Genomic DNA, 17,438 nt, shown 5'->3' on the forward strand with positions numbered 1-17,438 from the left:
TTTTTAAAGGGAAATGATAATACTTCCTGTAACATAGGGTCAGAGATGAAATAAGATAATACATAAAAAGGATCAGGAATTGTATCCAATACAGCGTCAGCTCCCAAGAAATGCTAGCTATTATTACTTTATAAAAACCAGTACTTAAAAACCTCACCATTGCTATTATACAGGGTTTTGTTGTTGTTTTTTAATGTAGATCTCTCTGCAATAGAATTCTGAGAACAGTTCAAACCTGAACATTTTAAACATACTGAACTTGACTAACACATTTGTTATTTTGTGGATTATATGTATGTCAGTATAACATAAGCGTAGATAGGAATATATTTGCAGGGAAAATTATAATTGGCATTCGAAGTAGGTCAACTTCTTTGACTACAATGTAAGGAAAGTGACTTTAAATTTATAGTTCTATGAGCTATCAGTGAATATTTCCAGTACTCATCTTTTCCAATTCTAAAGTACAGAAGCTACAAATTTTATATATTTAGGATCAGAGGTTACAGACATCTTTACTGTCTATGATTTATATATGTTTCTCTCTTTTATTGAGAAATCTTTTGCAATGTTCTATAAATATTAATGAAAATGTATACTAAAGAGTATAAGATGAAGAAGATTGACCCTCCTACCAAATCCTTAAAACTATACCAATTTTCTGACCACAGTCCTTCTAGTTCTTGGCCCCCTCCATCAGCATACCTCTATTCAATCCACACAGCTTTTCTTTATCTCCATTACCACCCTCAGTAAACCCTTAGTCAGATCTGGACCTAAAATACATTTATATCCACAAAACAAAGGTACGATGCTGTCATTCAGCTACTTGGTTCTCCAGCACATATCCTAGCAGGTGTTTCCTGTACAAAGGTCATGGAAATCAGAGTAAAACAAAAATGGATCTAAGAATTGAGAATATTAGAAATCATACTGCCCTAAAGACGTTTTAAAACATTCCTTGTCTTCTCTTTACCTCCTCAATTTCCCAATGTACATATTTTTAAGTGCAAATAAATATACCTGCTGTTATCTTTAAAAAGTCTTTCAAATATGGCCCATCCCAAAGGAATACTGAGCTCTGAGGTTGTTAGAGTTGTATTTCTTGTAACTTTTTGTTTTTCTATCAGAATCAACTAAGCAAATAATACTTACATGGAATTTTTATAAAACTCAGGTAACTATCCCCCTTAAAGATTTTTTATGTACAATTTTCATGGTTTACCCTTCAATAAAAATAAGTATTATAACATAATAACATGTAGTACATATATTATAATCACTAGACGATCTCCCAATACAGATACAACAGAAAATTACATTTTCCTTTGCTTATATTACTCTACTGAGAATTTTCAAGATATTGCCCATCCTCTTCTCTCTCAACCTTTGGCACAAACTTAAACATAAAACAAGAAAAAATATAAAGTAAAATTAATTTAGGATCTGTAATCAAAGGTATCATGAATTATAAATTTTTATAAAACAACTATCATATAAAATACGGTTAAATGATGATTTTCCTTCAGATATCAGAGAGAGAAGGCTAATGAAAAGAGAAAACTGGGATATCAAAGGTGGAAATTGCTTTAAAGGGCACCTGGTTGAACTGTGAAGCAAGTTTATGTTTCATCGCTCTATTTTTAAATTTTTATCAACTACACACACACACACATGCACACTACTTCTGGTATGGAGACTAAAATACAAAGGAAAATGAGATTTTCTTCTAAGGTGACATTTAAATTTAAATAAATGGAGTCTTTAATGTAATATTAAGATAGCTAATGTGAAAAACCCTGGTATAAGTTTTTTGTTTTGATTTAATTCTGAGAAATCTCTTGGGAATGCTCCACTACACAGAGAGTGAAAATCTAGCTGGTTAGGTATTACACAACCAGGTATTAGATAACCTATGTGATTTAATGCAATTCATTTTCCCCGAGTCTCTCCACGCTACACATGTGGAGACAACACCACCTGCTCTATATGCTTCTTAGAATGCTTGTTGAAAAATAGTAAAATATTAAAAATACTTTGAAAACAGCCAAGTGCAATAAATTAAAAGCATTTTAAAATATTCATTCACACTTAAACTGCCCTACATAGCATTTAATCAGCCATAGGTAAACTCTCTATATGCTACATGTCATAGCAACAGATTGGGTAAGTGACAGAATGGATAACTGCCTGACCAAAGATACTGACGCCCTCACCACTAGAACTGGAATATGTCACCTTACATAGCAAAAGGGGCTTAGCTGGTGATTAAATTAAGGATCTTGAAATGGGACGATTATATTAGATTATTCAGTTGGGTTCAATATACTCACAGTGTCCTTGTAAGAGGGAAGCAAGAGGGTCAGAGTAAGGAAAGGAGAAGTGACAGTGTGTGTGTGTGTGTGCGCGCACGCACGCGCATGAGAAAGAGAGAGAGAAAGAGACAGAGAGAGAGACTGGAATATGCTACTCGGCCAGTTTTGCAGATGGAAGATGGAGTCACAAACCAAGAAATGTAGGCAGCTTCTAGAAGGTAGAAAAGGCAGAGAAATGAATTCTCCTCTAAAACATCCAGAAAGAATGCACTCTGCCAACACCTTGATTTTTTCAGTTTTGAACTCTGAAACTATAAGATAATAAATTTGTATGTTTGGTTTGGGTTGTTTTTTTTTTTGAGAGATAGAAACAGAGAAACACCAATTTGTTGTTCCACTCATTCATGCATTCATTGAGTGATTCTTGTAGGTGCCCTGATTGGGGATCAAACCCGCAACCTCGGCACATTGGGACAGAGCTCTAACTAACTGAGCTACCCAGTCAGAGCTAAATTTCTGTGGTTTTAAACTGCTAAGTTTTTGGTATAGGAATCTAATACAACCATAAAAATACAGCCATTCTTTATCCCACTTCTGATATTCTGGGCTTTTTCTGAGAGTACAAGGGCTATAAAATAATAGCTTTGATCAGTTTCTGAATCTGTCACCCAGCACCCTGTCACCCAGACTGTTGAAACCATCATAGCTCCCTTCACTAACACAGATAACTGGGCACCAACTGTTTAGAAAGAGCCAACAAACAGCACACAGAAATCACCTAGTCTTGCATGTTTCCCAGGATAGGTATTTGAATCAATCTAGATCTAATAATGCATGCCTTTAAAATGTTCTTGGGAAAGTAAAGTGTTCTGCTTCTACTGGTAGAAAGGCTTCTCATTCCAAAACACTTAAAATTAAAAAGTTATCTAAAATCTAGAATTCTTTCAGCTACGCATTTTTCCTTATTCTGTTCTTAAGGAGACATGGAAATTAAGGAATGATAATGTAAGTCAGTCCCATTCAGGTTCTTCCCTTCTTAGTTAAATACTACATTTCCACATTCTTTAATATTTTCCTAGACACTTTCTAAACTTTTATTCATTTTGTATGTTATACTCTATCTCATATTCTGTCTGCCTATGACTAAAAATTGGTCCCCAAACCATGCTGGACAAAATATACTAATCATTCTTAATAGTAATACAACATTTTTAAAAGTTGGCTGTGATCCAATAAATAAAATCAGACACAGAAGGAGTTTCAATTTAATCCCTGTTCTGCCACTTGTTTTGTGACCTTGGAAAAAATACATTTCTCTGGGTCTGAATGACATCATTTATAGAACAAGGAGCTTGGACTAAATACCCAGAAACAGCCTGAAATATCACAGAAGAGGGACACAAAGTCTTTTAGTAATTCTAATAAGAACGTCATCACCACTGGCTGGGACAGCTGGTTAAGTACTACCCATTAGCTACTCCACAAATTTAACAGTAAGGGTATATAGAGGCTTGTTTGGATTTTAGCAATCCATGATTCCACAAGTAGCAAGGTTCAGTGTAGGAGAAGCCCAAGGAACTTTTCAGGCGCACTGAATAACATGGATTTCTAGAGGCTAATGGATGAGGACAGGTGGGTGAAAAGCATAGGGGACATGTCTGGCTGGGACTGCAAGACAGTGCAGAGTCCCTGAAGGTTTCCAAAATGCTCTCAGGATCTCTGCAGACTATTACAGGAACCTACCGGCATGTGGACTGTACCCCATGGTGGTCCTTAGCGAGCTGTGTCTTCCATCTCTTTCAGTGCCCAAGCACAATAACCAGCAATTAATAGCTGCTCACGTATCTGTGTTAGATGGCTGAGTGAACATCCCCAGCTAGCCTTCCTCACCTTTTTCCCTGAGGACTATGTCCTGATAGTGCCACTTACATCTTATGTGAATTATACCCATTATTGTTATGAAAACAGAAGCTCTGCCTCCTCCCTTCAAGGAGAGTTCAGGAAACCACACTACTGGGGTTTTCTAGACAAGAAATAGCAAAAGGCTACACTAGTGAGAGCAGCAGGGGAAGGAGACACAGATGCCAGCATAAGTTATTTCAGGGTGGTTTAGGAAAAACACTAAAATATTCTTGACAAGTCAATGTCAAATCATACTTGATTGCTTTCCTATTGTTCTTTAGAGTAATTCAATCATAATCTGTTACATAAAATTGGAAGGCTTTTCATTTATTTTCTGTTAAGCCCAAGTTAACTGTTATAAACCTCCTCTTCTGTCAAAAATTTATATTGATCCCAATTTTCTATTTTAGGATCTACTACTTCAGTCAGAAATAAACTACAGCAATAGTTTAAGGATAAGATAAAGATAACAAAAAGTGCTAAGGAATGCTGCCAATTTTTAAAAAGCATACCACAGCCTGACCAGGTGGTGGCGCAGTGGACAGAGTGTCGGACTGAGATGCAGCGGACCCAGGTTTGAGACCCGGGGGTCGCAGCTTGAGCACAGACTCATCTGGTTTGAGTGAGGGCTCACCAGCTTGAGCACGAGGTTGCTGGCTTGAGCAAGGGATCATAGACATGACCCCATGGTCACTGGCTTCAGCTCAAGGTCGCACTCCTGAGCAAGGGGTCACTCACTCTGCTGTAGCCCCCGGTCAAGGCACATATGATGAACAAGCAATCAATGAACAACTAAGGTGCCACAACAAAGAATTGATGCCTCTCATCTCTCTTCCTTCCTTTCTGTCTGTCCCTATCTGTCCCTCTCTGTCTCTGTCACACACAAAAAATAAAAAATAAAGCAATAAAAAGCATACCATACATGCAATCTTACAAGCTTTTTTTCCTGAGTCCTATGCCACAGAAACATTTGCTATAATTATACTGTCTTTATTTTGATCATTTGTTTTCCAAATATAGTTTAAATGATGAAGAGAACTACTGTAAAGCAAAAGTCATTTTGATTAGTGAATCAAACATTAGTGTTTTGAAGTTATGCTGTTTCTGTTAATATTCAAGTTTTCACTGGTTTTCTTTTCTATAAGAAACATTTAAAGAAATAGAAAGAAAAACCTACAACTACAATCTTTTTAGAATTAAATAACATATACATAAATTAGTATATAAAATAAAATCCTTCTAATTTTAAACATATTGGATGAATAGTATTTAAAGAAACTGATCAAAAAATTATTAACAAACATAGTACAAATTTTGATTGAAACCAAACATAATAGTAAAAGTAGCTAGCTAAAACAAACATAAAAAACTATGCTAGGTTTGTGTTTCATTTCTAAGTGTAAAATCTTGGGTGTTAAATATGCTGCTAGCTATCTCTTAATGAGTACCTGAGCCATCCTTTTTAATCACAGAATGACAATTATTATCTGTAAATTAACATCCCCTGAAAACCATTTGTGCAATAGTCAATGTATTTAAGAATAGAAACTTACTGTCTAATTTATTTATAGAAAATGACAAGAATATATATTTACAATAAAAATCAACATGCCAAAATGCATAGAACATTTTAATACGCAGCAGAACTTGATACAAAATCTTAATGCATCTCAGTTGCTCATTGTTAAAAAACGGTTGTTTGGTCCACTGAAGCTATATAAGAAAACTAAATGTATTCAAAATAAAATACAATGAAAACAAACCAAATACTTGGGGCATTCTAATATTAATTATTTCTCAATTGAAAGCAGACATATGAGATGAATACCATAAAAAACTCAAATTATCTAATTCATCTAAGTACACATGTCATTAATATGTTATACAAGTAATTATACAATAACCTACTGTAATTCATTAGTTACAGTATTCTAGTATTTTACTTTATTTTCAAATATTAAAAAAAAATTTTTTAAATACCTCTTCCACAAAGCTGTCTTTCTTCTCTAGCATTTCTCGTAAAGTCTGAAGGATTTTAATGCACAGTTTTTCTTCTTTCTCCATTAGTTTCTTTGTATGATTAATCAACCTTAAAGCAAAACATTAAACCTTAAATAGGACAGGGACTTCTCTTCAAACTATAAACTTCATCATATGCTAGAGGGAAATAAATCACACTATTATTTGAGACTATAAAGTAAACAAGATAAATACCTGTTTTCAAAAATGTTTTCAGTACAGTTAAGTTTAGAGTTTGTAAGATAAAGCATCCTTTGTATCACAGGCAGTATATCTCAATGCTTCTAAATTTTTTCAGGTAGTATATTTTTAGTGGGACACAATACTCTTTGAAAAACAAGGAAGCATTGATCATCTTTAATCCCATCATATGAACTAAAACAACTTTACTAGTACAGAAATATGAATTTCAGTAGTATATTACATTTATTTATTATATTATTATATTATATATTACATTAATTACCAGTGGAAGTAGCAATATACAACATTGCAACTCTCACATAATGGGTTGCTTTCCAGTTTCCAATAATAATAATGTGCTATTTTTCACTACTAGAGCTTGGTAAAAGCACGCAGTTTTTGTGATTACATTCAAAACAGCAACAAAAAAGTAACATAAGACGTCTGTCTACCCACTTATTATTTTTGCTATAATCTGGAGTAGAACTCTAATTAATTTTATGGTAGTAAGCTTTGCACTGGTGTTCTGTTGGAGGATAACAGTAACATAGAACCCTGAAAACTTAAAATCAAGTAAATTGTTCATCATCAGAATTAATAGTTTAGCACATATAGCTCTTCAAAAGCTGATTTGTAAGATGACCCTGTGAGATATGTCTTTCTGGAAAAACAAAATAATGCAGAACATAAGGGAAATCTGACTTTTGTGACATAACAGGATTACTGTAGGAATAGTGAAGTTTCACTAGAGAATGGCTAGTAAGTGGCTTCTCTGGTGTCAGAGTGATGTCTAAGGGTTTCTCATGGATTCTCTCAATTCATCCTCTTGTCAAGCCAATGCTACAAGGTTATACTATCAGTCTAATTTTACTAATGAGAAACCTAAAGTTCAGATAGATAGAGCAACCTGCTCTGGTTACACAATTATTAAATGGTGGCATCTGGAAATAGTTCCAGGTCCATCTGACTTCAGAGCCAACATTCTGAAGCACCACTCTGTGGTGACATGACACAGCCCATGGAAACCTGCAGTCTCAGAGGTACTGTGAAGAGAGTCTTGATAACACGAGTTGCGAACGGCCGCCTCTCACATAGCATGCAAAGTGCTCTCACAGAGGTGTTGGCAACGCCATAAACTAGACAAAGACATTGTTAGATTATGTTGGGGAGTTGTCTAGGGCTGACAGAGAAGGCTTCAGTGAAAAGATGCCATTTAACTATGACAAGTTCATCTGGGAGGGAGCAGTGAAGAGAGAGAAGGCATCTTTACAAAGGGAACAGAATGAACCTAGGGAAAAGGCAGAACGCTGACCCTTCTGTCCAGAAAATGCCAGTACTCTGACTGGCAGCTGACACTTAAGAGTCTTGAAAGAAAAAAAACTATGAGATGTGTTCTGAATAGAAAGAACTGGGGGGCCCTGGCCGACTGGCTCAGTGGTAAAGCGTCAGCCCCGCATGAGGAAGTCTCTGGTTCGATTCCCGGTCAGGGCACACAGAAGAGGCACGCCTCTGCTTTTCCACCCTTCCCCCTCTTCTTCCTCTCTCTTCCCTTCCTGCAGCCAAGGCTCCATTGGAGCAAAGTTGGCCCAGGCACTGAGGCTGGCTCCATGGCCTCTGCCTCAGGTGCTAGAATGGCTCCGGTTGTAACAGAGAAACAGCCAAGATGGGCAGAACATTGCCCCCTAGTAGGCATGCCGGGTAGATCTCAGTTGGGTACATGCAGGAGTCTGTCTCTCTGTCTCCATGCTTCTCACTTCAGAAAAATACAAAAAAAAAGAAAAAGAACTGGGAATATTATGTGAAAGAGTCTGGAATTTGCTCTATAAAAAATAGAGAACCACTGGTTTAAAGGACCTGAATGACCCTGCCAATGTATGAAAATAAATACATATATATATACACGTGTGTGTGTGTATGTGTGTGTGTGTATCTCAGTGAGTGAGAAAGATGATGTAGAAAACAAGAACAAGGCAAGTGATGAATAGGGTGTGTGTCGAAGTCAGGATACAGGAAGCAATACAGAAATAAAATAGCCACGTCTTCACAGCAAAAAAAAAAACATCAACAAAAGAAAAAGGCAACCTACAGAATGGTAGAAGATATTTTCAAACAATATATTTGACATGGGGTTAATATCCGAAATATATAGAGTACATACAACCCAACATGAAAAAAAAACTGATTAATAAGATTTTTTAAAAATGATTGAAAACGTGAATAGACATTTCTCCAAAGAAGACATATGGATTGCCAAAGACACATGAAAAGGTGCTCAACATCACTAATCACCAGGGAAATGCAAATCAAAACCACTATGAGATATCACCTCACATCTGTCAGAATGGCTATTATCAAAAAGACAATATATTACAAGCATTGAGGATGTGGAGAAAGGGACACCCTCATGCACTGTTGGTGGGATTGTAAATTGGTGTAGGTACTGTCGAAAATACCATGCAGATCCCTCAAAAAATTTAAAATAAAACAACCTTATAACCCAGCAATTTCACATCTGGGCATTTATCTTAAGAAAATGGAAACACTAATTTGCTACTCAATCATGATATTGAGTTTGCATCTCATTTGCATAATTGAACAACTTTCTTTGACTTGTCACTTGCTTTTCTGATGTTCCTGTTTAATAGAAAAACCAAATGCTTCTATATATGCATGCAGCCCTATATGTTCATTGCAGTATTATATATAATATCTAAGATACTGAGGGCCAGGAATGTAATATACAGCATAGGGACATAGTCAATAATATTATCATAACTTTGTACAGTGACAAATGGTTACTAGACGCGCATGGTGATCACTTTGTAATGTATATAAATGTTGGATCACTATGTTGGACACCTGAAACTAAGGTAATATTATGTCAACTATACTTTTATAAAAAAAATAATAAAATACAATAGCCAAGACTTGGCAAATCATGACATATGGGAAGTGGAAGAAGAGGAGAAAGGGTAGATAATAGACGCCTGAAATTTATAGACTGGGTTAGTAGATGGGTAATGGTACTTTTAAATGATATCTATGTCATGCTGAAGGAGATAAGAAATAGTGATTTTCTTTCAGAGATGTTGAATCTGGGCAAGGTGCTATATATTCATGTGGTCAGGTCCAGCAGGAAAATAAGTGTTCTAAAGTTCTCTCAAGAAAAAAACCTCTCTAGAATGTCTGCTATTGGTTCCTTTCCTTAAACAAGATAAATCTGAATGCATGAAAATAGTTTTTGTAAGCATTGTAAATTCCTTTTGATATTTTTTTCTCTCTCAGGCTATTCTCATTTTCTTTAAAATATCTTTAGATAAAATAATTCAATAACCTCTTGAAAATATCAAATATATATGAAGATGAATGACCACTTGCTAGAGATTTCTAATGTTTGGTTGAGTTAGATTAATGGATTTTAAATATTTTTTCTTATGACCTAAGGAAAAAATAAGTTTTAAAAAACAACGCATCATATCAATACATGTTTGAGTGTGTTGGCAAAACTTACACTAATGTTACCTCTACTATATGAGATGCACTCTGATATTTTATGTCTTTCCTAATTAATTTTTTTAATTAATGGTTATCTCTCCTCCCTAAATTATCACTTTAATTCACAAATGCATCACATCTCATTTTGAAAACGTTGAGATTCTCCTCCTCTGGGAGGAATAAGTGTCTGTCTGAACGGACTTTATACCCTTATGGTTAGCATCCACATTGACCTATTATCTTCTCTCTTTATTTTCTTTTTTCTCATTCTAGGTAACTGTGTAGATATGTAGTTCAGATTCTATGGCAGGATCTATATCCTTCACACTCCCTAACAGACCCAACTTGAGTCAACAAGTTCCAAGAATTAAATTCATCTGAGAAAGTTGGAAGACCCATGTAAACCCAGACCTAAACTATTCTCTGACTAAGCTCTACCTGAGAGCACTGCATTGTAATACAAGGCTCCTTACATAGCTATTAATAAAACTAGGTTCTAATTTCAACAGATATCTCTGCAGATGAAACCTTTGCTTCCCCACAGAGTTGGGGCAGGAACAGGAAAAGCACTAGAGCAGAAAACAGACATTCCTGAACCTCTGGCTGTAACATAATCAAAATAGTACAAAAATCTCTTTTCTAACCACTAAAGTAAATGTGATACCCTTTTCCTGACATTGTAACAGACTTGCTTCACCTTGATATTCAGAACTATTTTAAATCATCATCTCAAGACCTGTATCTTTTGGTTCTAGACCAGCACTGTCCAATAGAACTGTTTCCTTAATAATTGAAATGTTCTGCATCTGTGCTGCCAAATTTATTAGCCACTAACAATGTATGGCTACTGAGCACTTAAAACATGGCTAATGTGACTGAGAAACTCAATTTTTTTTTATTTCAATCAATTTAAAGTTTTGATTTAAATAGCCATGTAAAGTCACTGTATTGACAGCTTAATTCTTGACACTGAGTCGGCAAACTTTTTTTCTAAAGGACCAAATAGTAAATATTTTAGGTGTTGTGGCCCATACACACTAGGCAATAGTTCTTTCCTATAGCAGTATGAATCAGCCACAGATGTTTTATATACATATATGTCTATAAAATGTGTGTGGTTGTATTTCAATAAAACTTAACTTGCAAAAATAATCAAGGGTGTCAGTTTAGCCTATGAACCAGTTTGCTAACCCTATTGCATGCTGTTATTAATATCATATTAATTTCCTAGTTAAAATTCTCAGGTTTATTACCTACTTTTTACTCATATTCTATAACTAGATATATATTCATAGGAGGTAAAGGGTATTTTTCAAAGACCCTATTTTTACACTTAATTACTAAGTAATACCTCTAATTTTTTTTTCCTAACGGACTCTATAGTCATCAGTTTTGCAAACACTCTGGACCTCTTCATTTAAAAATTCTTATTAGAAGACTGCTAAGCTTTCTACTATGAATTAGAACAGTAGTTCTGGAGTGTACACCATATCAACCAACACTGGCAAGTGTCCAGAAAACACATTCTACTTAGTCCCCTTAAAATATAGTGGGTCTAGAGCCAAGAATCAATGATTCTGGCCATAATGTAGAAATGCAACCTATTCTTCAACATAATCCCCACAGTCAGTTCTTCTCGCCCCATATTTTATTTTCTTTCCCCAAGTCCCAGCTTTAACCGGTAAAAGAAATGAATATACTTCTTATGTCCCCTTGTCCTTTGATTACTGTCTTGGTACATCACAGTCACTAGAAGTTGAGAGACCTCTTTCAGCAATGTTCTCATACCCTCAACCACACAGAAATGAGCTATAATGGATGATGGTCAAGGGCACTGGCAGTCTCAACCAACTCTCAATCCAGATACTCTCCTCAAGAAGACCAAGGACTGGCCCTGACCAGTTGGCTCAGTGAATAGAGCATTGACCTGGCATATGGATATCCCGGGTCCGATTCCTGGTCAGTGCACACAGAGAAGCAACCATCCGATTCTTTCCCTCTTCCCCTCCTTCGGCCAGTGGCTCAACTGGTTCAAGCATCAACCCTGGGTACTGAGGATAGTTCAGTTGGTCTAACTGTGCATCAGCCTCAGGTACTAAAAAATAGCTTGATTGATTTAAGCATCGGTTAAAGACGGGGTTGCCAAATGGATCCTGGTCAGAGAGCATGCAAAAGTCTGTCTCACTATCTCCCCTCCTCTTACTTTAAAATAAAAGAAGAAAAGAAGACCAAGGACCTCTGACTGGCCATCTACATGTCTACATGTCTACATGTCATTACTTGTAAACCTCTCAATGAAGTGCCCTCAACTTAAGAAGCTAGTTCTACTTTTTCTCACAACTGCTTAAACTTGCAAATGTTCCTTGATAATTTTCACTGACCACTGAAATGAAAATATTCTAGGGTAAACCTATCAGCTATAACAGATCTGACAATACTACAAAAATACTGTGAAAAGTAAGGCAATGGAAGAGCTGCAGAGGGGGCTCATCAGGGCAACATGGCCGAGTCCTTAGTCTAAGACTCAGCAGCACGTTAGCTGAAGCACACAGGAGCCTCAGGTTTCTCATCTCCGAACTGAGGCTGACCTCGCCCAGCCTCTGTCTGTGCAGGAGAGATAAAATAAGTAAACACATATCGGACAATAGTGCACACAGTGAGGCCGCAATAAATGTCAGCTCCATTTGCTTTCTATGTTAATGTAAATTGGTGATTTAAATAGGCCTCCTCTTAAAGGTCACACTGTAGAGGTACAGTAAGGATTCAGAACCAAAATATTACTTGATTTGATATTTTGTGCCCAATAATGACACATTTCACTTTCAGTAAATGTTAGTAAAATATGATGACTTACCCCAGCATAAAATTTCAGTGAAATCAAATGAATTATTTTGGAAGTATATTTTAAACATGAATGTTAACCTCTGCCATTGTCTGTGCACTGTCCTCACACGCCAGCAGAGTAGGAAGTAGAAACCTCAGAGGCCGTCTCAGTGTGGTGACTGGAGCAGAAGCACATGCTGCGTGTACTTACTTGGACAGGAAAGCCCCACATCGGACCCTGGCATCACTCCCCTCTGGGAACAGTAGCTCTGGACTGTACAGCACATCAACCAGCACTGAGAACTCAGCCTGCATCATTGGGCTGAACTGCTGCTCCAAGGAGGCCACTACATCCTAAAGAAGAAAGCACAAGAGAACCCAGATGAAGACCTAAGTCATCCCTTGAGGATATGACAAGTCTAAGAATACTAACCAGGACTGAGATGTGGGCAATTCATAGAAGATGTACCCCACCTTCCCTTGGTACCAGATGTCTGTGCTTAGTCAGGTTTTCTATATTAATGTTCCCACAGTCTCTTTTGTCATTTACAAGATAAGAGAGGAGCCTACAGGATTTCTAAGAATACAGAGACAAGATGAAAAGTCAACAAAACCACTGCTACAGGCCTTGCAGTGTTTAGGCTGTAACGGAGACATGATGGGTATTCATCAAATTGTAATAAATTGAGCATGCCTAAGGAAGAGCTAAAAAAAAAATGATTTTTTTGTGTCTTTGGTCATCCAGAACTAACCATTTCTTCCAATGGGGGGAATTCCTTGATAGAGTATTTGGAAAAAATAATATATTACTTGAAGCAATTTATAATATAAATTATACTATAAATTAAGCATCTTACAATAAAGAGTCTCAATATCATCTAGTCTTCAACCATCAGTCCCTCTGAAATGCCTCTCACATCCTCTGTTTCCACCCAACAGCCACCAGGTCTGTTGACCCCACCTTCATTACTTACTATCTACAACACCTGCTTCTTCATATTATTCACACTGCCACCTGGCTGAGATTTTTAGTAATTCTTAATTAATCTGCCCTCCTCTAGTCTATTCCTGATAATCCTATCCAGCAAACCAATAACTACTTACTTACATATAATGATATTTTCACCCACCCCAAATTTTAATGACATATAGCTTTTAAACTCCCATAATGAGTCTAACTTGTCCTTTCAATCACGTATAATGCTCATCCATTAAAACTCTGAAACTCTACCAATTGATCATCTACATGTAACCTAATATTTATTCCAGCTCATGTCTTGAACATTTTTTCAGCACTTTAGCCTAAGTCGTTCGCACCAATGAAATTCTCTACAATTATGTGGGTGGGAAGATGTCTTTAATGGGTTGAACTGTATCTCCCTCAAAATACACATATTGACGTCTTAACCCCTAGTACTTCATAATGTGACCATAATTGGAGATCAGGCCTTTACAGAGATAATTAAGGTGAAATATATTCATATGGGTGGGTGTTCACCCCATATGCATGGTAGAACATTAGAAAGTAAAGCTTGGTCCCCAATTAGAATTTGATATTTTCAACCATATTTTACTTGTGTTATTACAGATATTAAAAATGTAATTCAGAAAATATTCACACCATTTCCTGCTCATGTCGTACCTGTAACTTTTCAATAATGTTTCTATAATCCCATGCAAGCCCTCCAAGAGCTTCCTTTAAGCGTGGCCCTGAACGAGCTGACAATCTCCACCCCATCGCCGCTCTCTGTACCATATTGGAATGGCTCTTCATGAAAAGAGTGTTAACTTGGCTATCCAGATCCACTGGGATAGCAATTCCACGGTTCTTTGCTGAAAAAAGAGAGATTTAAAATATTTTCCTCTTAATTTGACCAAAGCTTATTACACATTACCAAAATACTCTTACAAACAGAAAACAAACAAAAAAGAAGAAAAATTAAGATACATACGTTCTGGGATGTCATGTATAGAAGGTGACTATACTTAAGCACTACTGTATATTTGAAAGTTGCTAAAGAGTAGATCTTAAAAAAAGTTTTCATCAAAAAACATCTGTAACTATGTGAGATGCCAGATGTCAAGTGAATTCATAATGATAATTATTTTTCAATATATAGTTATAGCAAATCATTACGCTGTACACCTTAATACAATGTTCTATGTTAATTATATCTCAGTATTTTAGTATTTTTTCAAAAGAGCATCAAACCTTTAAACTCTGCCATTAATTTGTTTTGTATAATTGCAAAAGCTTTTAACCTAAAAGTAATTCCATTTTTAAGACCAACTGTTAAAATGGGCTTATTAAATGTTCAAGCAACTCATTTGATTTCTTAATGATTAATGTCTGACATGGACTTTATACAACATCACTATAGAAAAACTCTGCATAACAACCATGCAAATTTGTACCTTCCCAGGTGCCAAGGAAAATAAGAAAGCAGACAGAACACACATAAGAAATCCTGCCAGCCCATTCATCAGTATAATTAGTGTGTATTTGTCTGTTCACATACAAGTACATACACACAAAGTTTAAAGTGATAAAACACCTGAAAGAAAAAAATTTACTGGAAGATTATTTTAAAAATCTACATTGGAAAATGGCACACAGTACATGACCTTCTTCCTAAAATCAACTGAAATTTATATTTTATAAGACTTTGTATGACAATGTTAAAAAAAAAAAAAAAAGAGAATGCTTGCCATGAGGAAAACAGAAATGTTGAGGCATTTCTGCAAGCGGAGTGAAGAAGGGACTGGTCCCTCAGAGCCCTCAGAGAAGGAAGAGAAGAAACTGCTTCACAGGAGATTTAAGTTAGAAGAGGTCCTCCCAGGCGCACAGTCAACCCACGCTAAGTGGGTTGGGGCTGGTGATGGGGTCTGGGGCTGTCACAGGACAACTCACTTAAGAATAGTATCTAAATAGCTTGGAATTGAAGGCCTGCCTCCCTCTGACTAACATAAACACAGTAGTTGGCAGCCAGCTATGAAGGTGTTGGGACCTGAACGAGAAGTGGAATAGAGTGTGAAAAAACTCCAAAGATCTTTCTCAAATAAGCAGCAGAGAGGAGAGAGCAGGGCAGCTCCAGCAATCCCTAAGCAAAGCCCTCCTTGTTTTAACACTTGGTAGTAGTCAACCTGTCTTCTGTTACACACACACATGCACACTCGCACACGCATACACACCAAAGGGAAGCCTGTGTATCATTCACACAGCCCCTCACCCTTGTCACTTACACAGGAACGTTATTAGGAAACAGACCTTCAATTTCTGTCTTCTCTGCACTGGGAGCAGCTCTCCTGCCCCTGCCATGATCTCTCATCCGCTGACAGCATTCGCCTACACCAAGTTTGTCCCCAGCCCTTGCTGATCAGGAGCACCGCTCACCTGCTGAGCGGGTCACCACCTGCAGTGGTGCGGAGAGGACCGGAGACAGTGATGACAAGAGCTCCACAGCCCTGTGTCCCCTGACCTCACTTTTTTCTAGCTGCAGCTTTCAAACCAGTGCCATCTCCAGGGACATCAGCACAGCAGCCAAGGTCACTGGGGCTGGAGCTGCCACAGTCGGGGTGGCTGGCTCTGGACTGGAAGGGGGGCTGAGTTTAGGGGCCTCATCACTGGTTATGCCAGGGATCCTTCTCTGAAGCCACGGTGCTTCTCCTACACTATTCGGGGCCTTGCCCTCTCGGAGGCCAGGGGGCTCTTTGACTGATGGTGGCTTTCCTCATCCTCTTCCCCATGTGAAGGAACCGTCTCCACCTCCCATAGTTCTTTCTCCTGTGACTTGTCTGCTCTGTGTGCCCCTTTCCCTATACCTCCCCAGGTAGCCTGGGGGAAGCAGGTGGCTCAGGGTTTAAAAGAGGGACAAATAAACATAAAAATCTATAATGCTGTTATGGGTTGAACTGTGCCCCCCCCCAAAAAATATATATGTTGATGTTCCATTCAACAGTGCTTATTTGAAAGTATGGGCTTTGCAACTGTGAACAGGTTAAGTCAACATCATTTTAAATTAGGGTGGATCCTTAATCCAATATAACTGGTGACCTTACAAGGAGAGGAGAGAAACAGAGACACACACAAAGGAGAAAACACTATGTGAAGGTAGAGGCAAAGATTGGATCTGTGCAGCTGCAAGCCAAGAAATGCCAACAAACACCAGACACTAAGAGAAAGACACGAACAGATTCATCTCTAGTCTTTAGAAAGAGCGTGAGGCTGCTGACACCTTGATTTCAAACATCTGGCCTCCAGAGCTGTGAGACAATACATTTCTGTTTTAATCCACCCAGTTATGGTGACTTGTATGACAGCCCTACAAAATGAATATTAAAGCCAACAACAAAGAGAAAAATGCAAGAACTTCCAGATTAAAAAAAGAAAAAGAAAACAAAAGGATCCCTACAGAAAATCAGACTGGCACCAGACTTCCCATCATCAATACTGAATGCTAAAAGTCAGAATAATGGCTTTATAAATCACATGGATAAAGATTTTGAACCAAGGATTTATGCCATTAAACTAAAAATCAAATGTAATACCTGGATAAAAACATTTCAGAACATGCAAGGCTCAGAATTTTTCTCTGAAACTCTATAAAAATTACTACCTCCAAAAAATGAGAAAGAATCTAAAAAAATGTCAATGTGACTGAATACGGGAAATAATGGCAACTAAGTATGAACAGGCAAAGC

At 37.1% G+C, this 17,438-nt stretch overlaps 1 protein-coding gene and 1 pseudogene across 5 annotated transcripts in view; one reads left to right on the forward strand and one right to left on the reverse strand.

Moving 5' to 3' along the window:
* Nucleotides 1–17,438, reverse strand: part of ITPR2 (inositol 1,4,5-trisphosphate receptor type 2) — a 525,086-nt gene that overhangs the window by 218,140 nt on the left and 289,508 nt on the right. For all 5 annotated transcript variants that reach the window (XM_066264976.1, XM_066264974.1, XM_066264967.1 and 2 more), the window contains 3 exons: nt 14,380–14,570; nt 12,949–13,091; nt 6,198–6,306 (listed from right to left, as the gene is read on the reverse strand). In XM_066264976.1, coding sequence (XP_066121073.1) covers nt 6,198–6,306; nt 12,949–13,091; nt 14,380–14,570 — 443 coding nt within the window. The remainder of the gene's footprint in view (nt 1–6,197; nt 6,307–12,948; nt 13,092–14,379; nt 14,571–17,438) is intronic.
* Nucleotides 15,448–16,488, forward strand: LOC136321008 (ATP synthase F(0) complex subunit C2, mitochondrial pseudogene; annotated as a pseudogene).

This window comes from Saccopteryx bilineata, chromosome 1 (genome assembly GCF_036850765.1).
Source record: "Saccopteryx bilineata isolate mSacBil1 chromosome 1, mSacBil1_pri_phased_curated, whole genome shotgun sequence".
In the NCBI taxonomy this organism is placed as follows: Eukaryota; Metazoa; Chordata; class Mammalia; order Chiroptera; family Emballonuridae; genus Saccopteryx; species Saccopteryx bilineata.